Below are 27945 nucleotides of genomic sequence, written 5' to 3'. Positions count from 1 at the left end.
TTTAAATGACAGTTCTATTCAGAGACTAAATCAGTTTCTGAAGTAGATCACCTGAAAAAGCTGGAACAGAACAGACTCCAGAAAACCTGGGATCCTTCAGCCTGGGGAGGGTTTGCTGGAGAAGTCATTTCCCACACCAGCTTCTTCCATTAGCATAACTTCCATCTCTGAACAGAAATAGGCTGAGGCTTGGATGCCTTTGCTATGTTGCTGGGTAAAACCTTGGTAAGACAACACTTTGTTTTAACTTTGAGGTTTGCAAACAAGTGATGAGACCAAGTTAGATGGCTGTGGTAATCCCACTGTAGGCTCATCATAACCTCAACTAATGCAAGTGAGAAATAGCTAAACATGAAGGTTGCTCAGAAAGTATTTTGGTGGTTTTTTTCCCCTTCTTTCACAAAATTACTGATAATGGCTACTGTATAGAAGACATGGTCACTCAGTACGTGCAGATAACATTAACGATTTGCTTTATTTCCAGTTTCCTGATCCTCCCTTCAAATGGAATAAGAACCTGGATTTCTGCAACTGTATTTTCATTTGTCTTCAGGTAAGGAAAAAATTCATTCAGTACATGAATTAAGTACATGAGTTGAACTAGAACCTTTAATCTAACATGTTCCCTTCCCCAGTATCCCTTATTATGTGAGTTTTGCTTCTCTGCAGTCACCTTTAATCAATGAGTCAGCAGGTTTGCTGTGTGTTTGCTGGTCAGAGCAAAGAACTCAGCTGCTGAAACGTGGGAAGAGAGACAAAGTTGAGCCCACTTAACAAGCAGAGAGACACATCCCTCTCCTACACTGTGAAACAGCCCCTCCTAACTGAGCAAAAATGCTTCTGGAAAAAAAGGACTGCCATTTGCAAGATTGAATCTGGAACTTTTGTGAAACATAGGACTGAAAAAGAAGAGAAGGAGGCATTATCCATTTCAGCTCTTTGTCAAGAGAACAGCCCTGGGTTGCATTCCTCAAAGAAGACCACTTTTTGGCACAGGGCATGGTCTGATTCTGGATGGTTCATGGGTAACAAAGGGTAGAAAAGAAAGTTGTGATGGAAGCAGGGAGGAGCTGCCCATAGCAGGAGTTAGTCAATACGTAGAGAATGACTCCATGAATCATGAATGCTGTGCATGAGTTGGATATATTTAGTGGGTATGTCGTTAGTGTAAACTGAAGTGCTTTTTCTCCCTTGAGGGCTGTTAGCAGCTCTCTAAAAGCAGAGAGGAGAGCAGCTAGTAAAGTTGGTGCTTCAGAATTGCAGTGAAAGTGCTTTCATCCATGGATCAATCTTTTGTCAGCCCTAACACAACGGCTGATGGCTTTAGTGTATCTCCACTGTCACCAAAAGGGAAACGAAGCCCTGGGGCTCAATAACATGTCACCTGTCCCATCACTCCAGCCTTATTCTGCACATGGGGAGAAGGACCACTCTGCCAGCCTCAGCAGCATTTAGACTGCAGGCATGCCTCTCCTGGGAGTAATGTCTGGGCATTTGTGGAATATGATGTGTGGAAATACAGGCTTTTATTTCTGCAAATGCTTGGCTATGTACAAAAGCTGATGGCAGGACCCCTGAGCCCAGCAAGAGGATACTGATGGTTAAGCACACACGTTTTCTTTTCTCCTCTGTCTTACCTTTTATTTTTCCCCTTCTTTCATTCTACCCTCACTTTCCCATATGTTTCTCCCCCATCTACCCATTTTCTCTTCTTCTCTCTTGTTTTTTTAAACAACAGGAGTTATGGAGCCCTTCTTTTCGGGGGGTCATCAGGAAACATGTCCACACATGGCTCACAGCACCAGTGCTGAACAGGCACCAGCCTTACAACAGCTGCAGCTTTGGCCAACAGCAAAGACCACCAGTTTTAATGCCAGGTAGGATAAAGTGGTCCGTCATCTGAGTCACCTAATATGCTTGAGGTTTTGTCACCTCAGATTGTAGTAATCTAGTTTTATATATATATTGAGACCTAAATATGTAGCAGAAAACTCTGTGGGGAAAATTCAGTGTTATTGCCATAGTTTATTTCCAGTTAATTGACATGTTTGGTGTTTCACCTCTGGGGTCCTCTTAAATAACTTGGGCAGCTTTGAAATATATTGGTGTATAATGTGAGCAAATTATGTGGATGGAGAGACAGAGCTAAGGTCCCAGAGAGAAATGAAGATGAAGGGAATGGGTGAAGAGGAAGGATAATTTCCTTCCCTGCAACTGCCAGCTTCAAGCCTGGACCCTCACTCTGCTGCTATTGAACGCTGTGCTTTTGGGCAACAGCCATTACAAGTGAGAAGCTGTTGGGAAGGTGGGGATCCCCACTTCCCAGGCATTCTTTGCAGATTTTCCTGGTTCTCTCTCATTGCAAGGCACTGGGAAGCCGTTCATGTGCCAGTAGAGCATATGTCCTTCATGGGCCCAGAACTCATTTAATATTGCTGGGAATAATATGCTTTTAAAAAAAGTCACAGGAATATGAGATGAAGAGGTATGCCAGAGCCTTCTTTTCTGCTCTTGTCGAGACAGAATTGTTCTCTGCAATAACACTGATTTGTGCAGAAATCTTTAATACAGTAAGAGCTTTGCCAATTCTTCTGTAATTGTGCTGCCCTTGCACAGCTGATGTTTTTTCCCAGATACACTAATTGCATTTTTCATTTTGATCCCTAATGATGATGATTGTATCTCCTAGTAGCATATTAATCTCTTTGTCATCTCAGTGTTTACACCCTGCAGACATGTTCATTTCTGGAGCCACCAGTCAATGTGCTGTGCTTAACTGTTCCAAGCTTTTTTCATGTTCAGTCCCTCCAGTTCCACTCCAGTTCAGCAGTGGCTGTGATAGTGAGTGATAAGAATTAAATGGAGTTTTACAAGTTTGTTTTGCAGTAGATGATCAGAAAGGAGCCGTGCCAATTCCCTGCTCAATTATATGCTGCTTTCATAAATGCACCCTATGATTATATTTGGCTTTGTTTCGCTGATGGAAACAAAAGCTTTGCATTTGCTGCAGAAAACCATATAAACTATCTCTATAATGTAACCTCCTTAGATTTACCACATTCTATAGATGGAGATGGCTGAACATTACAGTGTTCCTGAAATGATCTTTGTGGCCATGACAGCACATTTCCAAGGTCACCTTTTTCATTTCCTTTTCAATCCATCTGTCTTCGGCTTTGCATGAGACAAAGGAGCATCTCTCAATGCAGAATGTACATAAGTAGGAGAAGAGAGACAGGCAGAAGTTTTGGCTCTGGCACCATTCAGTTTGCCTGTGTTCGTTAATATAATTGATCATTTTTCCCACTTTAGACATAATTAAAAAAAAAAAAAGATCTAAAATCCTACAGTGAAATTTTCCATGGCTTTGTTCCATGGAAGCCTTTGAAATCTCAGACCATGGCAGTAACTGACTTTAACAGCAACAGCTACACAGGGAGAAGCACTGGAGCATCCAGTCTGGCCTTCTGCTTATCACATCCCACTGGATTGCCTTCAGACATCCAGGGAGCCCTGTAGCTGCAGTTAAGAGTAAGGCAGTGAAATTGTCAGATTAAACTTGTGTGTTACTGACAAAGCTCAGGAAAATATGAGGTGCTCTTAGTGTGTATCTCCTGTTGTAATGGGATAGACTGGAGTTAGGTGAGGTAGCAGACAATAGGGCAGGCAGAATCCCATTCTGTCAACACGCTTGGCACTGATTTTTGTCCTCTCTCTCTGCACAGCATATAGGAACAAGGTGTTGTGTCACCCTGCTGTATCTGCTGGCACACTGATGAAAAAGTGCTGAGAACACATGGTAACTTCACAGCTGTTTCTAGCACTGCTGTCATCCGTCCCTGTTTATGAAATATGGAGATTCCTTCTGAAAGTAAGACTAGAATATACACTACACACTGGAATAGTGTCTTTAAAAAGAAGTTCTGCTTTTATTAGAATGTAGTGACAGAAACAAGAAAGCTGGTGGGGTTCATAAGGGTAAATGTCACTGTTTATTACCCCAGAAGCCAGTGTATTTGTTTAAAATGCTGGATTTGATATAGAAATTACCTTTGTGTCTGGGCAATAATGTTCCCTGATTTCAGCAGCTGATCTTGTACTTTGTCAACAACAGTTACTGTGTGCTGCTTTGTGCTGTGCATTTCTGATCAGAAGACATTAGCATGTTGCTTCCCTGATGCTCTCTCTTCCCCTATCATCAGTTCATTTTCTTTTGTTTCCATTTTTTACCTTTGCTTTTCATCTTTCACTTTTCTTATTCCACTGATCCAACTGTTTTCTTTTGTTTGTCCTTGTATTTTATGTGCTGCTGTCCCAGGTTACCCAACTGAAGATGGGCAATGATGCATTTCTAAAAAGGCCTTCCAGGAAAGTATATGCAGCTGTAAGCATCTATCAGTAAGTAGTTTTTTAACTACAAGTTCCAGTTATACCAAAGATCTGGGCTGCTTCTGCTTCTCACTTCAGTGGAAACCACCTACCCTTTTACTTTCCCAGCAGCAGTTTCATCAGCAGTGGCAGGAACACTGTTAGAGACAGGAGATGCAAGCAGTGAAGTGTTTTGAGACCACTCTTGACAAGAACTCTAGAAGTCAGATACTAATCATGATAAAAACAACTCCAGCAGCAGCTCTGTGTAGAAGCTTAAGCTTGTAATAGCAGTATAAGGGGGTGGCAAAATCAGTAGAGCCAGAATTGATATTATTTAATCTGTGCTCAGGAGAAAGGCTTGCTCTTAAATATGACTTCCATTCCTCCTGCACACTCCGCAGCACTCTTAGAAGAACTTAGACATTTCTATGGAATTTACATTACATTGTTTGTATCTACTTTTGGTTGACAGGCATAGATTGTATTGTGAGTTGCCAGTCAGTGAAAGAAAGTTTTCCCATCACATTGTAAGAATGGAACCTGTTATGTGTGCATTAATGACTGTCAAGCTAGAGGGGAAAGCAATTCTAAGTCATTTATTCCTCAGTAGATTAAATCCAGTATTTTCAGTGTAATATGGCTCCTAGACAACCTCACTCCATGTGGAATTTGTCTGTATACTGTTCACATAGCTCAAAGCCATGGGTCGTTCCTTGGTCTCTCAAGGAATTGCAAACAGTGTATTTAAATCATTCAAGTACCCGATGCTCTTAACAACTTAAAAGCAGTTGTCCACTATAGGAGGGCTAATTTTTAATTTTTTTTTTTTAAACACATCTATCCAGAATGATGCTAGGCTTTTATATTCACAGCAGGGAGCACTGTGAGGTTTAAATATCCCTTTAATCACTAAGGATGTAATAAAAACAAGAAGAGTTCTTTGAGCTGCAGAGTGTTACCCAGGGAAAAATCTACTCTGGAGCTTACAAATGTGAGTTGAAGAGACAAACTGGGCAATAAAATCCACAACTACGGACCAAACCGGCTCAAAGTTGGTCTGTAGCTGCCCATCAGGAGCTGAGACTCAGAGGGGGAAAAAGGCCATTCAGCACCTCTAGAGCCATAAGAGCAAGGTCGTAAACATTTCACAATTTGCTGGGTAGGGGGAGGGAGCCATGGGTCTGTGATCCTGCCTGAAGTTTGTACCATGGCCCGTGGCTGCAGCAAAGAATGAGTATGAGGAATTTGTTAACGTGAGAGGAATGGAGGAAAAATCTAGGCAGATAGAGATTGAAGCAAAGCAGTGAAGTGGGAGCTGTGCTTGGTCATATACATGAATGTGGGTTTATGACAGCCTCGTCTCACTGCAGGCTTGAGGGATCCTGAAATCTGACAGGTACTGCTTTACTGTTACTGGTGATACTGGTGATTATTACCTGAATATGCACGTGGGCACCAGTATCATTTTGCTACCAAGTGATGAACAAGTTGGGTGAGAAAAAGCACAGCTTGGATTCTCTCCAAAGACTTTCTACTTAATTGCCTAGATATTCCCAGCTCTTTGTTACTGGCTTCAGACTTTCCTACAGATTATGTATGTCCCATCATAATACTCTATGCCAGCTTTCCAAAACTGCCTTGCAGGATATCTCCACAGTTTGGTTAAACATCTTGTGGACTCAGCTCCCTTCTTGTGAGATGTAGGCAGAGAGTAGTATGTAACTGTGGCTACATAACTTTATAATTCTTCTCTAAGGAAATGATAAAATTATAAAAGGAAACAAATGCTGACTGCATTTCACCTTAGTATAATGAAACAAAAATGCTATGAATCAAAATCTGCTACATATGTTTTAACTGTTCTGTTCTCTCATGCTTTCTGGTAGTGCTCATTGTCTTTCTCAGCATTCTTTAGAGTCACTGATGCTGCAGGAACTGAGCTCTGCTCCGCTCTGCAGAGCTCACAACGGTCTCTCTTTGAAGATGGTCCCTTTGATAGGGAGTTATACAGTTTATTGACTTCATGTTTTGATTAGAACCTTGCTGTGATAAACAGTATATGGAAACTTTCTTAGGAAACCGATGGAACAAATCTGTGTTGGCAAAACAAAGCAGCTTGCAAAACGCCTTGCATTAATCGAGTCTGGCTTTTTATCTGTTAATGTATTGACTCTATCAACACTTGCACATCAACAGAAAGGATCCTTTGCAGAAACCAAAGTAGCATTAGTGTATCTGCAGTCTTAGAAATCCAAAAGTCTGACTTTGGCCTGCTGCTTTTCTGGTAGAAGGGGTTTTTCTCAGGTTGCTGAAGCTCTGTCAGCTGGGCCTCCATTCAGCACAGTCCATCCTGCTCAGGAATTTTTTCTGACCTCGATTCATGGTTAAATTGAACTGCCAGCAGTTTTTAAGCTCTGCATAATGCTTCTCTTCTTTTTCCTGCACGCACATGTGTACCCATGTAAAAATACTGATGCATGGTGTTCGCCCAGAACTGCTTGCTGCCTGTTTCTGAGGCAGACCCTTCATGTCTCCTTGCAGGACCCCAGGTGTGTGAGCACAGAGCCTTCCCCGGGGCAGAAGAGGACCCACAGCACCACGACATTGTGCTGGGTGGCACCTTGCTGCACTGCAGAGCTGTCCTTGCTGCCCCTGAGCTGAGAAGTCCTTACAGAATGTGCCTTTTGTGGATTTGAGTGGGACAGAGTGCTGAGCTGTGTCTGGGAAGCACAATGGGCGGACAGGAAAGCAGTGCACCTAACATCAGGAGTCTGTGAAAACTTGAAAGAGCTCCAGACAGATATACTTTGCATTTGACTCTGGACTGCAGCCTTTGAGGCCAAACTCAGCCTTCAGTGTTAAGTGGCTGTTAAGCATTTCCCTTCTTGTCTCGATGCTAACTAACTGCTGGGTGCATATTCCAGGATGGCTGGGGAGGGCGGATGTGATAAAGGGGAGACAGAAGAGCATCTTTTTAGTTCAGGAGCCACAGCTTTGTGGCCAGATACCTCAATCCACAAACCTGCAAGAGGAAAAGCCTGTGTTAAACATCTAATGCACTACTTTTCATTTGCATGGGCCACTTTCACATGTTCCCTTCCAAAAGAGATCCCCATCCCTGCTCAGGGGCATGGGCAAGCAGCCAATCCTGCAGCACACTGTGTCCAGATGCCCGTTGTGAGTTCTCATTCAGCTGCTACCAACAGGCCCTCTCCAACCAACTGTTTTGTTTTACCAAATGTGATTTTGCTTTCTGTGAGCACAGGGAAGATTTGGGGGTAATACAGTGTGGGACTCAGCATGGGGCTTTTGGCCTTACAAAGGTCAGCCTGCAGTGGGGCCTCTTGCTGGGGTCCTGGGAGTGGAATGGCTGAACACAAATGCAGTGTAACACACGTGAAGACAACAGGCAATTTTTACCAGGAAAAACTCATTTGAACCATCTGCCACCGTGAGAAGATACTGTGCTGTGGAAGCTGAAGTTGGTCACTAACAAGGACAGGCAGTTGGCTGGCACAGCCTAGGAGCAATACTTCCATCAGGTTTTTTCCTCTGGATAAACACTGCTTTTCCCCACAGCCCTCCCTGTGCATAGCCAGACCATTTGCTCCATACAGGTTAAACCTGTATTTAAGGTTCAGACTGATGGGCTCTAAAGCCAACTGGAGAGTTTAAGGCTGCTTCTTGTTTTCTAAGTATGAAAATAGGTAGCTATCTATTTATTTGATTCTGAGTCCTGTTAATGACATGCTTTCTACATTTTCAGTGTTCATCCTCTGCAGATTAGATGGCAGAGTGTCCTTCATAAAGAGTTGCCAAGATGCTCTGATGCTGTGGCCTACATACACCAGGTGAGATTCTGCTGAGTTGCATTTAAATGACAGTAAGACTATCCTCACGCTTCAGAGGGAAGTATTTCTTAAATGTAGTTACCACTTCCCTGTGTTACTTTTTCTGGCTTGTACAAACTCAGGCAAACAACACTGCTTCACTTAGAATCATACATGTCCCAAGCTGGAAGAGGCCCATAAGGATCACTGAGTCCAACTGACTGCCTGACAGTAACTTTTACACCTTGTGCTTGATCTTGTTCTTAGGGCAGAATGGTGTCCTAGAAATTCTGCTGGATGGGGCTGGTGCAGCCACCTGCAGACTCAGATCCTGATAACCAAAGCTTCCCCCCAGCTGGCACACATGATCTGTTCTTCTGTGGCTTGAGAGCTCCCATCACCAGCCAGAGATGGCAAAGAGATCACCTCATCTCAAAGGGCTCACAGTTCAGAAGGGAGAAATGGGGGAAGGAGTGCTAAGGGTTAAAGCTTCACATACAGGAGAACTGCCAGAAAACATTTGCCTTACTACAAAACACAGAGGGGAATGTTTCTTTCCTATCACCTCCTCAAAGAGATGCAAAGCAAAAGCTCTTAGCTTCTGCTTTTGTCATCACTCATCCTCTCCCTCTGTGCTGCCCTAGCTCATCCTCTTCAGCATAGCAGAACCTCCTGTTAGAGCTGGGCTGTGCAGGATTTTTACCTGCTGCCTGCAACGAGCTTTGAGCAGAGCCGTGTACACTGCTGACTTACACATCCCATGTCAAATCTCTCTGCCTTCCCTTTCCTCCCCCAGCCCTCCAATTTGCCAATGAATTGTTAGACACCGTTCACCTCTGACTTCCCAGCAAACAGCCCAAGGCGTTCTATGGACAGACAGACAGGAGAGCAATGTGCTAAATTCCCCTTTGGCTAGTAATGAATTTCACGGAGATTACTCCTTTAGCCATGCTTTCCAGGAATAATAACAAATTCACTTTTTTTTTCACTTTTAAAACCTCTCCAGTGCAACTAGAACGGCTGGGAGATAGCTAGTTCTTAACTAGTCATGGGTAATTAATGGCTCCACCTTCCCCATCAATCAGCTGGGAAAAGCCAAAAGGATTTGAGTGCTTGCAGCAAATGTGTGTTCTCCAGACATGTTGATAGGCAGTGTGCAAATGAAGTGGCAGCAGGAGACCATCTGATGCCTTTTCATGGAAGAAACAGTAAGTCATGATACATCCCACGCTCCTGTCAGGTGAAGTCTGAAATTCCCAGTGCTGCTGCTGCTGCTGTGTGGTTTCTGACAGTGTGGGATGTCGATCCATCTCAATAGTATCTTGAATCCGACCCAATTTTTGATCCATTTTCCCTTTTCAGATTCTGATTACAGTCATTGTTTCTGCTTTCTGCAGTTAAAATACTAGCATTGCAAAAGCATGGGAAGCAGATTAGATGCTGGCTTCCCTTCTGTGGCAGAGCAGAAAAGCATTTCTGCATCCTGTTCCATTTGTGTCTGGTAGTGACTCTGCAAGCACAAGAGGAGGAGATTTGACCTTAATACCATTCACAGTTGATCTTTTTCCTTCCGATTTGTCCTTTGACATATGTAATAAATGGTCTTCAGTTGAACTACAAGTTATGTTACCCCACTACATGACAGCCTCCACCTCAGTGGTACTGAGACCCAGGTTTGGATTTATCTGAAGAAAAGCCTGTAGTCTTCTGTGTGGCCTGGTACTTTAGAGGGGAGGTCAGGAAGGCCTTTGGAGGATGTGGTCCCACAAAGCTGCCAGGAGCCAATGGACCATCTGCAGCTATAAAACACTCCTCAGGACTTACCAAACTCCCAGCTTCTTTCTTGTAAATGTTCTTTCTTGCCACAATAAACAGTGGCCTTTCTTGTCCTCCCTGCACAGTACTGGGATGCTTGAAATTCAAAGTAATGATGAAAAAGAGCCGTAATGAAAATCCTCTGAATAAACTCTTTGTCCTCATTGCATGTTGTTGCCTTCCCTACTCCAAAAAGCACTACATGCAGAACTGAAGGGATATTTTTCTATAGGAACTGACTGTAAACAAATTCAGAATGCTTTGCATGTCAGTCTAAAAGTCAGATGTCCCAATAATGTCACTGACTGAATAAAAAGTGTTTATTTTATTGTGAGCAAAACTAGACCACGAATCAGCTGCAACCTCATAGTGATGCTCTTTGAGATGAAGCAAGGAGCTCCTAAGTTTTGTTGTGCAGGATCCAGCTCTGGCCCATTGAGACTGATATCCTGCTTTCGACCTCCTCTTTTTGAACTCTATATTTGACCTATCAATGTTAGTATAGCTGTTTCTATACATGAATGCATGGAACTCCCTCTTTACCGAGGTGTAGTGGCTGGTTTGTGACCTGAAGCATGAGGCTTGATTGCTGTCTCTTAGCACTTGTAAGCACTTGTAAGTACAAAAGCTAATGGTCACACTTGCAGAATAAACTAATTAAGGGAAAGCACTGCAGTCCTTCGGTTTGTGTGCAGCCTTTCATTCAGTAAGGGCAGGCCTAAATAAAACCTGTGCCTGATCCACGCTTCAGATTTTTAGGTCACTTGCACCTGGAAGGTTGGTTGGTGGCAGCGCAATGGTGTGCTAGCATAGCTGTGTCGTTAAAGCCACGCAGCTTTCATTGGCGAGGCACTGCTGAAAAGATAAGTTGTGAGCTTGAGGACATCTGATACAGCAGTGAGAGTCATGCCTGTAAAAAATGGTAAAGTAAGAAAGTTAACTGTAGTTAAAGGCTGTGAATGGAGAGATTGGCTCGGTAGGTAGCCTTAGCTGATGCACTTCTGTTAGTGGAGAAGGCATCTTTTGGTGGATGCATACGTTACTGCAGTGTCTCAGTTTTGAGATGGTCTCAAACTTTAAGTTTTCCACAAGCTGTTAATCGCTCGGGAAGGAAACAGCTTCCTGGTTCTTTCACCTTTCCTGATTTGACATAAAGGGATTCTGTGCTCTGGACATGAGAGTTTTATCAAATCCTTGGAACAGCCAGACAGAATTATTTCCTTGCTGGTTAAGGGGCTTTTAGGTATTTATTTATTTGTAGGTAAGTCTTCCAGTAGTGATTTTAGTCTATTTGTTTAGAAGTGTGTTAGCAGTAAATCAAGGTGCATTTCCCCTGTAGGGTTTCCTGTATGTCAAAGCCATGTTAATTCTCTTTGATTTTCTTCCCTTAGCCCCAGCCATTGCTGCAGATCCTTCCTCTCTTTGTCCCTTTGGACATCAAAGGATTGCAAGGGGACAGCCCTGGCGAGAAGCTCCTCCCTGCTCATTAGCCTCCATAAAACAGGAACTCACCTTGGCTAGCTGTGCTTGGAGTCCCATCCGCATCTCGGTCACTCTTGACACTGGATCTCAGATGGAAGGGCTTTTGCTTGTTTCAGGACATCAGACCTGCTTTTGAACTGGACTATTTTGGCTCCCTTATTGAGAACTCTGGTGGCTCTCTCAGCTGTGTGACTTCCTAGACTCCACATTACATGGAAAAATGCAAGTTTTACCAGGTAGGTGCAGCTCTCCCTCCTATTCTAAGGTCCTAGACTTATGCCCAAAGTGTACAATAATTTTAGACAGAGAGTCAGTGCTCCTAGGGATACCAGCACTTGTAATTGTGTGACTAGAGATAATAATAATTATTATCATTATTGGAGTTTTGAGTGTTCTTTGTGAGCCTTGGTAGATGTTTTGCAAGGCAGTAGATGTCCACTCACAGCTGTGCCCAAAACTCCCTTATTTGGATCACCTTGTGCAATATAAATCCTGAAGGATAGAGGTTTTGTCTGCATATTGTCTGTGAAGTAGTGGAAGTTCCTTTGGGTTGAAGGTTTGGAAATATTCCTTATATTCCTAAGAACAATTCAGATGCAAACTATCTTTTTTGTCTATCCCTGTCTTTCTTCTGCCCTTTGAAAGTGAAAACCCCAAGGAGACATAGCCTACAATTTCTACCATCTTTTTATGCCCAAACACAGTATTTTTTGTTTCCATAAGGTATTATTTATGTTTTTCTTCATCAGTCCTTCTCATAACATGCTATTAACCTCTTCTCTGTGGGACATGATCAGACTGGGCACGATGACAGATATGCACTGGGAAACAGAACCAGACCAGAGGCACTGCATTTGTCACTATAGCTGAAACCCAGATTTAGCCCAGTGTTTTCCAATGCATTGCAAGGAAAAGACTGCTTATGTAGCTCATGCATGCAGTTCACCCACACTGAGAGGTGGCTGGGTATTCTCAGCTTTTTTTCTCTGTTGTTGTAGTATTGTTTCATAGGCAAAATACACGTACAGCGCCTCAGATAAATTCTACCTTCACCATGGTTTGGGGGTTTTTATCAAACCTTCCACACTGCCACATCAAGAGAATTTTGACTTAAGAAGCAACAGTGCAGTACCTCACTGTGTGAAAGATTCCAGCTGTTTCAGAAGTTACCTCATGTTCTTATGGAGTCATTTTTGGTGTACGACCCCGCACAGCAGAAATAGGACTGCGTGCCTCTGAGAGGTGAAGCTGTAGCACTGGTAGAAACACAGTCCTTCTGTTAGAGCCCAAATCTTTGTGTTCTGGGAAACAAGGTGTGCTCCGAGGTGCGGAGGTGTTTCTGGCATTTGTAGGGTCAGAGAACATGGGTTTCTATGGCCGTTGGCAATATTAATAGATCCAATAGCTTTATATATGTTTGTGTGTTCCTTCCCTGGGGATTCTACATAGCTGTCCACATTAGGCTTCTAAACTGAGACAAATTCAGCATCACCCAATTGACTCTCATTTCCCTTCCTCTCCTTTCCATCACCGAAATAGGAAAAAAACATATGCAACCTATTCTAGTAAAAAAACAAAGCACCAACTGCTCTTATTTGTATCAGGACTTTAAAGAGCAGCATGGTATCGAGTGAAGATCTCTTAATTTTCAGTGCTGGCCTTTATCATAGCAGCTGTCTTCCCTTACAATCTCATAAAGTGTATGTTTTAAAACGTGCTACATGCAAGGCTGCCACAAGAATGGTGATAGCAATGATTGGTTTTAAGGTAACTTAGAACTAAAATTCTTGGAAGATGTTTAAAGCTCTCTCAAACCATCCTTAAAATAAAAACTGAACTACACAGAAGGGGAAACATCAGAAATACAGACTTAAAGAATGCAGTTCAGTGCTTGGATGCCTCACTGCAGACCTCTTTGTGCTGTAATTCCAGAGTCTTTGTGGACCTGAGCATGGCTCTGAGGTTAGCTGAGTTGGCACCGACTGGGAATGAATTCAGAACACCTTGCAGGCCAACTTTTGGCTCTGCCAGGCAAATCTGAAGTCCATCCTGCAAAAGGATCCATCACTGCAGTCTCCCATTGAAGGCAATTGATGCGACTTTGGTGGCAGCTGTGTGCCTCTGTTAGCAAGCTCATACCTTTGTATGCAAACTGTTCATATCCTGTTTCTCAGCCTCAGACAGGGCACACAAAACCTGTGACAAGAAGGACGTTAGCCACATTTTAAAGTCTTTGCTGCAGTGTTGATTGTGTGCCTGGCTCTTTGTCCTCCTCGCTCATACAGGTTCATTGGTGAAACCAGATTATGACATCTGCCTTTGATTTTTAATTCGGTATAGAACTTTTTGCTTTAATTCCTTTTGATTTCTTTGGAAGTGTCTCAGTGAGGACCCCCAGGATCTGCCTCATTGCAGGCTCATTTAACGGCGTTGGAATTTGCTTACAAAAATGTTAATTGTAAAATTCATTTGGGGGAAGGAGTGAGCATCTGTTGAGCTAATCAAAATCTGTTTGCATGTATTTGTGACTGGATGACTCCTGTGGGAAATCAGCCCGATTTTATTGTAACTCCTTTTGATACATGCGCTGCGCTGAGCTTCCCAATGCATCGTCTCGTGGCACTTTCATGTCTTTGCAAGAGGATATGAGGGAAGCTTTAGTAAGAAGATGTTAACAGGCTAATCCTAGCGAGCAGACTAGGTGTCACTTCTTAGCCAGTTCATTAATGTCGGATCAAAGCAGAAAAAAGGGTAAAGGGTATTTTTTTTTAAGTGCCTAAAGACCTTTACAGGTTGACAGAATTATGTTCAAATGTTTCTTAATTCCTGGTAGAGGAGGCTTACATTGGGTTGCTTTTGTGGACACGTGTCACTTTCAGGAAGAAGCTGTTTTCTCTGGAAATAGTTGCCTTCTTTCCATGTCTGTTCTTTTAAAGGTATTACCAGGGGAAAAAGAAAGAAAAAAGAAAAAGATAAAATCCCTTATTTCTGATGTGCTCTGAATAAAATTCAATCCAAGCTAATAGGCAGAGAAGTTTCTGTTTTTAACAAATAGCCAAGTGTGGCTGATAATGCATGGCCAGGAAAGCTGACAGCTGTGTGCTGCTGAAGAGAGCACCTTCCACATGAGCATCCCAGTGATCTCCATCTCCAAGTCTAGTTAAGACCATTCTTTTCCCTTTTTTTTGGAATATTCAGCTCTGTCTCCTCCCTTTCTTGTCTCCTCTCACATGTGAACCTCCTGCCTGGCCCTTCATAGTCCTCTGCAGTGATTTTTTACCTCTGCTACTATATGTTGTTTTCTCCCCTTGCCTGCTGCTACACTTAAAATATTTCCAATCCTTTCTGCTTTCATTTTATTCTTTTGGTGAAGTGTTTTGTGTAACCCTGCTCATACCAGAACAGGAGAAAAAGCGGATTGTGGCTTGCCACCTGTCTGACTTGTAGGATAAAAGAATTAGGCTGGGTTTGTACAACACATAAATCTTTACAAAAGAACTTACCAGCTAAAGCCAAACCTGTTGAATAAGCCTTTATGCCTTTAGAGCCTTCTAGGCAATAAGAATAGCCTTGGAAGGAAGATAATGGATTTTCCTTTAGAGAAGTATTGTGGCACTGGTTCTTGGCATCCTTCCTGGATGAAATCACAACATTCACATACCTTAGCTAAACCAGTGCTGTACGCTGCAGTGATTTGGGGCTGGCAAGTCCCATGGGAGCATATGGCCAGAGCCCATCTGTTACAGCAACGTGTGGAATTTGGTAGCTTTGGGTACTGGAACTGGGAAGGATGACTTGATGCCCTCCTGCCCATCTGAAGTTCCTGTTTTCTCTCTCCCTGGTAGACATTAAAGCACCATGTGAAGCACTTGCTTCCCCCAGCCTGGAGCCCTACCCGCAGAGCTCCATCACGGTCACCCTGGAGGACATGGGTCTCTGGATGAAGTTTCATCAGATAGGGACAGAGATGATCATCACCAAATCTGGCAGGTGAGGGGACCAGGACAGCTGCCCACACCACACCCTTCTAATCTGTTTGCAAAACTCTGAGCATTCTTATTTCACTTGGTGACCCTCAGACTTGTAGCCAGTTGTGTGCATCTCCCTGCCTCTGGCACAAGAGTTGCATTTTCAGGCTGTCCTGGAGATCCAAACTGCAAAGTGCAAAAGGTCATCGTGGGGCTGATGTGCTGAGAAATCTCCTCTGCTCTTATCTCAGTACTTAACACTGATGTTCTTCCTGTTGCTGTGCTGTTGCTCTGGGAAGTGCCCTGGGCTTCCTTTGCCTTGGTCACAGGCAGCAGCACAGGAGCAGTCAATACCTGATGTTGATTCTGCATTTGCAGATGAAAACATGGCAAGGGGAGAAAATAATGCTAAGCAGGCTATTCTAAATCTGAGTCACGTTGTGGAGCTTGTGGTGAAAGAAAATGAAATAGTAATGTTTTATGTCAAAGCTGCTGGGAGCTAAAGTAATCCTGTTGGTAGGAAGGGAGGTGTTGAGGCTTTTCTGCAGACTCAGAAGATGAAAGTGGCGGTAGGGAATGCTGGAATGGAAAGCAAGATGTGCTCCTAGGTGTGCACAGCCCACGCTAGAAAAGGCTTTAATCTGTGCTCCAGGTCTGTGGTAGCTGCATGAAGCTAGCAGCAGCAAGCAAATCCCACTTATTTTCTTTAAGTTTTCCACTGCTGCAATGCAGGAGTTGGAGGCACAAAAGCAATAACAATGTCAGGCCATTAAAGACTGCTGCCATGTTAGTGCCTGTTCCACCTAAACCCATAGGATTGGATAATCAATACATCAATGAGATAGTAAAAACATTTGGTAGCTGGCCTGTAAAAATACCACTACCAGGACTTTGTGCAGCAGTGAGTAAACATGACCTGCTGCTTCTGTAGGTCGTTAAACAGCATTTGCTAAGTACAGAAATTCTTACATTCATTTCTCCTTCAGACGAATGTTTCCACAATGCAAAATCAAAGTCTCTGGCTTAATCCCATATGCCAAGTACCTCATGCTGGTGGATTTTGTGCCTGTGGACAACTTCAGGTACAAGGTAAGCACTTTAGATGATAAAAGTTATGCTTTAATTCCATTTTTGTTTGAAATATCTTTATGCTTCACCAGCCAGGCTGATAAATAAATAGTCTTTGGACAAAGTTCAGAAGTAATTGGTGGATTTTCTGCCTCTCTGGAGCTATTTGTCACTTTTGCTTGGGGAGCAGCTGGAAAGGTAACTGATCTCCATTGTAACTGGTACAGTTTTGATCATGATTAATGTCAGACTTCTCTGATGGCCACTGGGAGAAAGGGAGGAAAAATGAGGCCCAAGCTTGGAGCTGTTTTGGTAAAACAGTCATGGCTCACAAGAGATAATCTGCTGCTTGTCAGGATTGCATGCCTCAGAGGAATCCTCCACATCAGACAGAGAAGCAGAGTTGCTAGGGCTATTTAAAATAAGTCATTTTTTTAAGCTCTAGATTTCCATCTTTCTCTTCACAGTGGAATAAAGATCAGTGGGAAGTTGCTGGAAAAGCAGAGCCTCAGCTCCCTTGTCGCACCTATGTCCACCCAGATTCCCCTGCTCCTGGCAGCCACTGGATGAAGGAACCTGTCTCCTTCCAGAAACTGAAGCTCACCAACAACACTCTGGATCAACACGGGCATGTAGGTTGTTGCTGGCCTCTGTGCCACGCTTTCTTGGAATTCACTGCAGATAGGTGTAAAGTGAAATAAGTGTGAAACATTAGATCACGTGGAAATTAAAAAAATATCCAAGTGCCCTCTCTTCCTTCCATAGTCCAGCCCTCTTACCTGCCTGCTAGGGAAGGTGCTGGCCTGTGCTGTCCATATAACTTTGCTCAGCATATTAGCAGTAGTTGCACATGGAAACCTTTGCCTTTGTCTCTGTGCCAGATCATCCTCCACTCCATGCACCGTTACAAGCCTCGCTTCCACATTGTGCAGGCTGATGACCTCTTCAGTGTTCGCTGGAGCATCTTCCAAGTCTTCAGCTTCCCTGAGACTGTCTTCACTTCTGTCACAGCCTACCAGAATGAGCAGGTAGTGTGCGAGTCCAAAGCATTGCTAAATACTTTGTCCTTAGAAATCTTGCATAGGAAGGTGTCACCTCCAGAGCAAATTAACTTGGGTGTCTGTGATGGATAAAGGAAGAAAAATAGGCAAAATATGATTCTTGCAGAAAACATCTAGTCAAGGATGACATGAATTGTGCATATTAATTGCATTAGGTGCACTGTCAGTGACTAACAGAACCCCAAAGGTAGCAAAAAATACAGACAAAAGACAGATATTAGGTATTCACCCTTTATATTCCTCTAGTTACATGAATCCCACCCAAATTCCCACTGACCCTGGGAAAGTCACTTCTCTCTGCAACTCACTCATAGAAGGAACTGCTGGGAGAACTCAGATACTGTGCCAAGGGCATCCCCCAGCCCCCTGAAAAAGCTGTTGTAATAAATACCAAGATGAAGATCTTGAAATAATAAAGGTCCCAACCAGAACTGAATCCTGGTCCTTTATTTTAAGATCACAAAGCTGAAGATTGACAACAATCCATTTGCTAAAGGTTTCCGGGAGCATGGGAAGAACACTCGAAGGTAAACTGTTTTTTCATCTCAACTTATGGATAACGTGAGTTTATCTGAATTATATCCAAGTCCATTGAGCAAAACAGAGCAGCTAGCTCTGCAGAACATTTTGCTTTGCACATTGCATTTATTTGTATATGGGAGTGATGCTGTGTAGTACCCTCCCCAGAGACTTGGGGAATAGGAGGAAACAGAGAATTTCCTACAGAAATATGAGAGATGTGACAGATTTGAGACCTGCATTCCATTGCAAATCAGGTCTAGACTGCAATCTGATACATTAATAGCAGTGATAAAGAGAATCCACAGTAGAACCTTCTGTCCCTGTGAGATCAGCTTAATTCTGATGTTGGAAGGCTCTCACATCTCCTTTCCTCTTGTGTGGAAAGGTGTCTCTACCAACAGGAAGTTTTGTCTGTGAGATGGATGCCAATACCAGTGAGATAAACTGTCTGCTCTGAGGGCAGCCACTAATTAAGGCTGAAAGAAATAACCCTGAAGGAAACCCATGGACTGGTAATGGAGAGTTTTCCAACCAGAAAATGGTGTAAAAATATCTGAGATTTTGTTTTGCGTGCCTGAAACGAAAATCTTATTTCCTGATGAAAAAAGCCAAAAGTGATTCTTTTTGAAAATGTCAGGGATGTTCTTTCTCTTCATAACAGGACTGTTTCTGACTAAGCTTAGTGTAATTGTCCACTTAGGAAAAAGGCTGCTTTCAAGCAAAATGCCCACCATACATATGCCTGTATGTACAGAATGTGCATCAGCTTTGCAGTACACTTACAAACTGTGCTGAAAGCTCCAGTGCTGAGATTTCCATGCTATTTTTGACTTTTGTACAAGAAGAAAGGGGCAGCAACCCCCTTACCAACCTATCCCCAGTCTTCTGTGGGGTGAGGGCTCTCCTGGAAGCACATGCAGCATTGGTTAACTCCATGATTCCACTCTGGCACACATTCCCTGTGGACCTGTCATATTGGTTTGGAAGGGGGTGTAACATGCAGAACATCAGAGCTGTTCATCCCACCTTTTGTCTTCCCAGGCCTTTGTCCTGCATCCCTTGCATGCTTATGTAGATAGAAAGCTAACTTACACCCTAGCCCTGTGCACTGTTTCTTTCCCAGGGAAGGACGAGCCAAATCCCAGAAGCCAAGTCCAGCCAAGGGCCAGAAGAGAAAGCTGCCAGAGGAAAAGGAGTCTGGTGCTGAGGAACGTGGTAATTTTAACAAGAACAACCCCAGAGTCAGTCACAAACTGTGCCTAAGCCACAGGGGGGATAAGAGGCAGTGACATACCTCTGCTGTTCCTCACTGGAGAGAGTGGTTTGGGCAGAGTCCCTAAAGGCTGCTGCCTACGTCTTTGCAAAGCTGGAAAGTGGTGCTGACTCCCTAAATCAGGGAGATTGCTTTTAGGAGAATGAGCCAACAAATGGGAACCCTTTGTGAGGCCTTTGCCTCTCTTAATTTCTGCCTGCAATCTCCACACGTGTTTTCAGTTTGTCTGTCTCAGGATTATTAAGTCTCTGCATATGGTCCACAGGAGCCTACTCACATCTCTTGTCATCAGTGACTCCTCCCCAGCTCTGCTGCTCCAGCCTTGCTTTGTGACTGCATGTGATTGATGGCTGTGCTCTTGTAATGTTTGCTCTTCAACAGTGACACCATCTTGCTGTGTCACCCATGGCTTTCTTCTGCCCATCTGCCTTGGTTCTTGTCTGTGCAGTTGTGTCAACCCTGGTGCTTGTGCAGCTGTGCTGTGATGCAGATAGGGGAACTGATACCATTTAAAAATAATCTGTACTCTTTCTGTTAGGTTATCTTTAAGCTTGATCATTCCTTGCTAGGGTGAGGGAATGGGGCAGAACTGAAAGCCACAATGTAAGAGTAGAAAAAAGCAGCAAAGGGCTAGTCCTTTAATCCTTTAAGGCAGAATGGCTGCAGAAGATGTAATGGTGTGTTTCCTTCCCCCATCCTGCAGTTAATTCAGCTGCTAATAGAACACTGTGAGCTCCAACTCCCTCTTCCCCATTCTCACTTTTTTCTGTTCTTTCTTTCCCTACTGTGAGTCAGATTTTGAGAAAGATGAGAATGTGGATGTGAAGGAAGAGAGTAACCCCATCGTGGTCAGCAGTGGATACCCCTTCTGGATCTCAGAGCAGAACAGCAGCCATGCCTTTCCTGCAGCATCACCAGTGCCAGCTGAACAGAGGGAGGGTCCAGCCAGGGAGCAGCAAGTGCCTACATCATCCTACCAGACATACCGGTGAGTCCTGTCTCCTGGTGCTCTTGTCACAAAGCCATCCTTTAACTGATGAGATTCCTCCTCTTTTATAGGTTATTTCCTAAGGAAAAACAGCCAGTGTGAGTGAGAAGGCTGTTTTTCTGTTGATGCCATACTTGTGTGATAGGTGCTAGATCAGTGTGGAGATGTCTCTGTAGCAAAGTCTTTCTGTTTTACATGCATTCTGAGCATATTTATGTCTCAGTAGTGCTCTTTATTTCCCTGTGCTGAAATGCTTTCCTACCCAACTCTATGTAGCACTGAACTTGCCTGTCCTTTGGAGGAGTGGAGGACTCCAGTGATTGTTCCTTCCTCCCTGAATTGTAGTGAGTGGCCTTACCTTCTTTTGGCACTAAATTTTTCTGAGTGAGTGACAGCAGGACTTGGACTAAAATCCATTTTTACAGTAAGAGAAAGCTGTAGGTAAGGGAGAGTTAATGTGCCATAAGCCAACGTAAAGTTGGAGAACCCTTTTCAATATGTGTGAACTCCATTGGAGTACAAGATGGGTCACCTGGCTTTCCTGCAAGCATCCTCACATGATAAATGAATGTGAAAGAGCTGACACATTGTAAATTCCCACCCCAGGCCAAGTCTTCTAGGTACAAGGCACTCACAGGGAATACAAAGAGCTAGGTTGTCTTTGTAAAGTGTGTTTGTTTTGAATCGCAAGCGGATGTTTGAAATGGCAGGGGAAGAGGGCAAGCTCTTAGCATGCCTTTCCCCAGGGATCTTTGTGGGTTTTCAGTGGTTTTCTGCTGCGGTGGGTTTGACTCACTGCTCTCTCTGCCCTTGGGGAACAGGTTCCACGAAGCTGGGGACAGCCAGCAGCTCCCCAGCCGCGACGTGGCTGCCTTGAACGACTTCCGAGCGAGGTGCCACCCCTTGGATCTTGCCACAGTGCCCGAGCACGACTCCAAACAGCTGCCAGAGGGCTTCACCAACCTGCCTCCACTGCCCCCACCTCTGCCCCCTCCCCAGGACTACAGCGGAGTGGTGAACATGGCTCTGGACTCGGTGGGGAAACCTGGAGCTCGAGCGCCCATGTACAGTCCTTATGGCACTGAGCAAGGCCTTGGGCAGTGGATGGTGCCACCCCACAGCCAGTACAGGGCGATGAGCTACTCAGCCTTCTCCACAGATTACAACACACAAGGGGCTTCGGGACATGCCCATGGGACCATGGCAGAGTGGAGCCAGTACCCACTGTTCCCCTATGCCTGCTGGTGAGCAGGGAGGATCCTTCCCAATGAAAAGACTGAAAGAAAATTGTAAATGAGAACAAGTTTGTTCTGGGGTGTTAACCTTGAAGCCTTGTCTATAGAAGGCGAAGAGGCATTGCTGCAGATGGTGGCATGGGATGCCTTCACTTCCTTGTCTCCTTGCACAACAACCCTCATGGTACTTCACAAGCAGCAGCTACAGTGCTAGCAGTCCCAGCTGTGTCAGGGCACGTCTGGCTCGATCTGTGTGTTCTGCAGTGCTTTTTCTCCTGCAGGAACAGGAAACCACAGGAACTGTGAGAGCAGCAGTGAAAGAGCTGTCAACCTCTGTCCCAGCTGCTTGCATTTGGCAGTTTCCAAAATCCCTTCTTCCCAGGACATGTGTGCAAGGAGATAGGGGCTGAGGAGTTTCAGGAAGCCAGGCCAAGAAGCTGTAGGGGATTTTTGCAAGGATGAACCAAAAAAGCAATTCCAGTGACCCCTTGAGCAGGTTCATCACGTAGTATAGTCAAACTAAAGTCTTGCCTTCTTTTCCAGGAGCAAAACATGCAGTGGTACATGTGGCTGTGGATCATGCAGGCAGGGAAGAACTTGTCTTCTGCACGAGAACCAGCAGCAAGGCTCTGTGTTGTGTCTGTGTCCCTCATGCCCACCCCTATCCCATCTTCCCTAGATTCGAGGTCAGTGAAACACTTTTCTTTCTGCTGGTGGTGGAGGGACATTGTTCACAGAATTCAGGGCTGCTCCAGAGGTCTCCAAAGGCCTGTGCTTGCCAGGATTAGCAGTGCTGGCTTTGACACTCAAGCCTCTTTCTTTTGAAGGGAAAGAAATCTTTCACTGTGAACTTCTTCCGCTCCCAGCCACCCGCAAAGAATATAACTTATAGCTGTTGTTGCTATGCTACAAAAGCTTTGCCTATAGATGCTCCTGACCAGTCTCGTGTCATTCATCAGCCACATACTTTAAAATAATGAACGCCACAGGCACCGAGCCACATGCTGCACTGCTCCCTGATGCAGTGCTGGGTGCCTCCTGGCTGCTCAGTGCCATCTTCTTGTGGGCTCAGGGATCTGCTTCAATGTCACTTCCATTGTCAGAGCAGTTTGGCCTTTGTTACTGCTGTGGTCCCCTCTCCTGGAGGAGCTGTGCTGTCAGTGAGCAGCCCATGGCCCTGCGTGCCAGAGAGGGTTAGGAGGAGATAGTGTCCCTGTTTGCCAAGTCACCCTGGCTGCGTGGTCCTTTTTGAGATGGTCCTTTTGCTTCTGAGGGAGGCCAGAAGTGTTCCTCACTGTTATGCAGAGAACGTTTTCTTGTAACACTTCATATAAACTGCTCTGTAGTCCACAGCCATCAGCAGGCAGTGAGGTGTGTGTGCCAGATGGCATTCTCTGCATGCACTGTGCAGCAGTGTGTGTGAGCAGAGCAGGGCAGGTTTGTGACTGCTGTTGCATCAGGAGTGGTGTGCAGATGCATCTGCTCTGCCTGGGTGCCAGCCCTGCACAGCACAGAGGTGTGGAACTGTGTTTATTACAGTTAAAATGACTTTGAAAAGTAGCCCTGCACATTTGTGAAACTCAGCTACAGCAACTGCTTCCTTATTTAAATAGAGTATTGCTAATTGGTCTGTATTGCAGAGATGATGCGTGCAGAGCAGCTGAGAGAGCAGAGGTGGTCGGTGAGGTTTTCCACAATGATCAATGCCAGGAAAACCTGAACTAACACCCCCTGGCTGGTTGGTTAGCTCTGCTTCTTTGGCTTTGGAGAGCTAGATTGTATTTCCCTCTATGGGCTGATAGTGAGCATGGCCAACTGAAGAGAACAGGGCAGCACAGGGAAACCCGGGTGCCAGCAGGATAGCGAGGTGCTGCATCAGATGTCAGCATGGCTTTGGGAGAGCTGCAGTTGGTGGAGCTGGTTTGGCTGTGCAGGGTGAGCCTCAGCCTTGTGCATAGGATTGCTGTTAATTACTGCCTGCCGTTGCAGCAGGACTCCTCACCCTCCTTCAGTGAATCACCCACCTTGTTAGCCAAGTACCTTTGCTTCCACTCTTCTGTCTCTGGTTAGAGGCTGCAGCTCTGCTGTTTGCTGAAGCCCTGACACACGTTGCCTGTAGCTGCGTGCTGTGGGCTCTCTGCTGCCGCCGCCTCCCTTTGCAGCTTCCCCTGTCTTGTTTTCTTCAGCTGTGGCATTTAAAATCTGTATGAGCTCGACTGAAATACTGTTTTTGCACACATGTGAGATAATGTAATGCGTCTCTGACAGCTTCAATAAAAGGAAATGAGACATGCGGAAGGCAGGCCATTAAGAGCAATAAAATAAACTCGAAAGTGTGGTTTTTTTGTGCATCTCTTTCAAGCACACTCCTGGCTCCACTTCAATCCTGTTACCTGGGGCCAGTTCCTACATGACACATGCTGTTGATCTGAGTGTTCTTTGTTCTCTCACTGTATTCGGAGAGCCCCAGGTTGCCTGCATGCATTGCTAGATATGACTCAGTCTCTTGTACTAATTCTTTGCAGCAAATACTTTATTTTCTATACATTTTTACTCCTCTTCTGCAGAGGAGTTACATAAGGATGAGGACAAATGGACTCTAAATGGGATCTAGGTAAATTTCCTATGGGAAATAAAGATCCTGATTTACATTGCATTGTCCTACTGGTTTTTGCAACCTTAAGCCTTGTTTGAGGCTGCTTCACTGCAGGTAGGAATGGCATAAAGATGTTTTCTTGCTGCAATGCTCCTACCATAGACAGGCACAGCCTGGTGGCAGCTGCAGGCTCAGGGGGGGCACTGTAATGCTTCTGCCCCATAACCCACACCGTGCCCACTCAAAAGACACCATGGGTCGTCCCAGTGGAACAGTCCCCCCTCACCTGGCCACTGCCCATGCATTCAGGCAGCCCTGGGCCCTGCAGAAGGAGCTGCAGAGTGTCCATCATTGGGTCCTCTGTGAGCATCCTGCCATGCGTTTCCTGCATTCACCCATACCCTGGGTCACCTCAAAAGAAGCTGAGCAAGCAGCATCCACCCCTTTTCAGAAACAACAACATTCTTTGAGTCAAATGGTTTTTTATTACAGAACTTAAAAGCCACTTAATTCACAAACACCAGGTTGGGGTCCCATACGGAGCCTCCTAGCAGGGGGGAGGGCAGCATTTGGCTGACAGTAACAACAACAAACAGCAGCCATCACCCACCGTGCAAAGCTGTACCAGCACACAGCCCACACCTCCCCGTGCCCACAGCTGCAGCAGTGCTGATGCTGATTGCCTCCAGGTGCACAGGGTGCAGGTGTCTGCTTTTAGCATCCTCCCCTCACCCAAACTGTGCAGCAGAAGGGAGTGTAATGGGTTTTCCCTGAAGGATGTGGAGTGGGTGTTCTGCTGAACTTTCCCCCTCTGCAGTGGGTGATGTTTTCCTCACAGCCTACCCTGAGGCTGTCTGGGCTCCTGTAGTATTCAGAGTGATGGTTTTGCTGCTGTTGTGCCTGTTTCTGCTTTTTCTCCAGGGCTCAGCTCTTGGTTTTCCAGCAGGTGTGCTCCTGGCCAGGCTCCTCCTACAGCTCCAGGTAAGCTGGTTTAGCTGAGTGCTTTGTAGAGCTGTAATGAGATATAAGTATGATTTCTTGGGGTTACAGCCAGCAAGAGAAAGTCAGGCATGGGTAGCAGCAGCTTGTAGGCTCCCAGCAGAATGCTAAGCAAGTTGGAAAGCATTTCTCCTCCACAACCCATGTTCCTTGCAGCATGCAGAGTGCAGTGCCCAGAACCAGTGCTGTAGTATTGAGCTCTGGGCCTGAGCAGCAGCTTTAGACAAAACCTTAAACAAGTGTGAAGCAGTTCTTTAATGCAGTGGTAACAAGAGGCCCTGCAGCCATGATAAGCAGCCAGTTGCCATGTGTGCTGCTCTGCTTGATTTAGTGTTGTTCCTTTTTTGTTTTTCCAAGTCATGTGAGTTTTATGGCACTTTGCTGTAGGGTGCTGAATTGCCTCTGACACTTCTGTAATACTCCTCTTTTTTTCTTTGTATGTGCAGGTGTATGACTGCAGCATTCCTGCCCAGACGGTGCCCTGCTCGGTGAGTGTAATGGATGGGTTTAATCTCTGTCCCCTACAGCTCTTTGGGGTGTGCTGAGATTTGTATGTCTTCCTCTCTGACTTCTACTGAAGAGGGAAAACTTTGTGCATCTGGAAAGAAGAAACAGAGGAGGCAGCTAGTAGCATGGGGAGGCACACCACAGCCACTCAGCTGGACACAGGGCATGGCTCAGGTCTGCTGTCTGTGCCCCCTGTGTGCTGGTACTGCTGCTCCTGCAGTGCTGAGCCGTGGGCCTTGCAGCAGTTCAGGGAGCACTCTGCAGTCTGGCTTTGGCTCTGCCTCCTCATCTGGAAGGGGCTCTGTGGAGGGTGAGGTGCTCAGGGTAGCTCAGACAGCCAGCAGCATTCAAGTGAGGGTGGGAGGAGAACTGATGCAGACTCGGTATATGTTAATCTGCACTTTGGGGCATCCCCAGCTGTAAGGCTCAAGGGTGTAAGAACAACAGGCAGCCGAGCAGCAGAGACATCCACAGCCATAGGGGTATTCTCAACATTGTGCTGAGTGATACTGATGTGCTTGCCATACAGCCCTTGGGGGTAGGATGAATGATTGTAGTGTCACTAAAAGAAACAAACCTGAAGCCCCAGTGCCCGGGCTGTGCTCCAGCCCTGCAGACACTTCTGCCCTCCTGAGGTTATAGGGTAGAGGCAGTGCCCTGCAGAACAGTGGCCCTCCTGCCCACACGCAGCTGGTTTGGCTGCTGCTCTGGGGGTGAAGCCAAGGGGAGCCTCCAGCCCAAGTGTTTCCTACCTTCACTTCATCCTGCCCTTATGTCTGTTAATGGGCCTGCCCTGCCTGCATCCTCAGGGACTAATTGCCTCACACTTGAGCAAATGTGCTCCGGGTTTAAAAGGAGTCTATCGATCTGTGCATATTCCTGAAAGCCTCACAGGGCCCTGTTGCCTTTGAAGTGTAAAAACATCCGTCTGTCTCTCTGCTTTTCCAGCAGTCTCCTGCACCATTTGCATCTCCTCCCCATTGCATCTCCCTGGCTGCCTGCAGCCCCACGCAGTGCCCGGCTGTGGCTGCCCACCACAGGAGGATGGGGACAAAGGTGCAAAGCCCCGTGAGGATGGGAGGCTGAGCTATTTCTGAAGGCCAATTTCCAGTCCTTCCCAGACTTTGAGAATGCTCTCACTGTGCTTGGGGCAGAAGCTGAATGTGCATTCATCTGTAGCAGGCAAGTTTATTAGAAAGGAAAGAGAACAACCCCTGGCTTCTTCCCACCACGGTCCTTAGCTTCTCATGCAGACAGTGAGGAAATAAGGTAAGATTCGGGCTGCTTTGGGTGATTCACCCTGAAATGTGCAGGGGTGACCAGAACTTGTAGTGGTTCTCTGATGTGGATTGAGAAAAATCCTGTTGAAATGCAGTGATGTGGGCAATGTGGCTGTGATTCTCCCCATCCCAATTCCCCGTATGCCTGAACTGGGCAGGCTGGCTGTGCTACTGGGCTGTTTAACTCAGGCACAACCATACAGAAATGACTCTGCTGGAGCAAGTGGGACTCCTTGGCTGTCCCTGGGGTTGTGGAAGGAGGACAACGCAGCTCAATCCAGCCCCAAATTCCAGGGCTACGTGTAGCTGCACCTCCCAGATGGTGCCTTGGGTTTCCTATTTCAATGGGGATTTGGCAGCGCAGCGGTGGCACCTCGCTGTTGGAGGCAGTAAATGGGCTCCCATCTGGTTGTAATGATCAGTAGCACTTTGGTGCTTGTTTATCCTCATGTTTTATGCTTCGGCAATAAAACACTGCTTCAGTTTGTTCGATCCATCCCAGTGCTGGATGGAGATGAGTTCACAGTCGCTGACAAAGCGGTCCCTGTAGTGTGCAGGGTGTTGCTTTTTTAACCAGCTGGGCAGGATCAGATGATGTAGTGACAATTAGAAGGTGATGAGGGGGAAGGGGAAAGCAGCTTGTGTGCACCTAGCAAAGAAATCAGACCTTTGGGTGGAAGGGAAGGGACTGAGCAGGGTTTGGCTCTGGCGCTGGAGCTGTGCTCGCTCCCTCCTGTCCCCGCAGGGCTCTGACATGGAGCCAAGGGCTGTGGCTGAGGGGATGGACAGGCACAGGGATCACAGCACTCAGGCACAGAGGTCACACAGCAGCATCGAGAGGGGAATGGGCTCCTGCTGCCCCTCTGGGTTACGGATACCTGGAAACCTTTGGCCTTCTCAACTCGCGTTCCTGCTACAGCATGTAGAGGAGCATGATCTCCTCTACTTCA

At 45.6% G+C, this 27945-nt stretch overlaps 1 protein-coding gene and 1 long non-coding RNA gene across 4 annotated transcripts; both read left to right on the top strand.

Annotated features, from left to right (window-relative positions):
* Positions 1 to 214: 214 nt before the first annotated feature.
* On the top strand, positions 215 to 25134 carry LOC116228286 (T-box-containing protein TBX6L). 2 transcript variants are annotated; one of them, XM_090152732.1, is made up of 14 exons: positions 215 to 553; positions 1739 to 1877; positions 3726 to 3871; positions 4319 to 4398; positions 8138 to 8222; positions 11408 to 11734; positions 15344 to 15488; positions 16453 to 16555; positions 17002 to 17166; positions 17416 to 17562; positions 18052 to 18122; positions 19241 to 19332; positions 20186 to 20378; positions 21200 to 25134. In XM_090152732.1, exons 6-14 carry the CDS (start codon positions 11719 to 11721, stop codon positions 21624 to 21626), a joined length of 1359 nt encoding a protein of 452 aa, XP_090008858.1. In that variant the 5' UTR covers positions 215 to 553; positions 1739 to 1877; positions 3726 to 3871; positions 4319 to 4398; positions 8138 to 8222; positions 11408 to 11718; the 3' UTR covers positions 21627 to 25134. The 2 variants fall into 2 exon arrangements, with proteins under 2 accessions (XP_090008858.1, XP_090008857.1); XM_090152731.1 differs by having other exon boundaries at positions 6913 to 8222.
* On the top strand, positions 25130 to 27893 carry LOC149915514 (uncharacterized). Of its 2 annotated transcripts, none has more exons than XR_016472132.1 (3): positions 25130 to 25190; positions 25655 to 25696; positions 26667 to 27893. It is a non-coding gene; the product is annotated as an uncharacterized LOC149915514 (long non-coding RNA). The 2 variants fall into 2 exon arrangements; XR_016472133.1 differs by having other exon boundaries at positions 26664 to 27893.
* Positions 27894 to 27945: the final 52 nt, after the last annotated feature.

Source organism: Phasianus colchicus, chromosome 18 (genome assembly GCF_987193195.1).
Source record: "Phasianus colchicus chromosome 18, bPhaCol1.hap1.1, whole genome shotgun sequence".
Lineage (NCBI taxonomy): Eukaryota > Metazoa > Chordata > Aves > Galliformes > Phasianidae > Phasianus > Phasianus colchicus.
The sequence above is the reverse complement of the archived record's forward strand: the minus strand, read 5'-3'. Positions and strand labels throughout refer to the sequence as shown.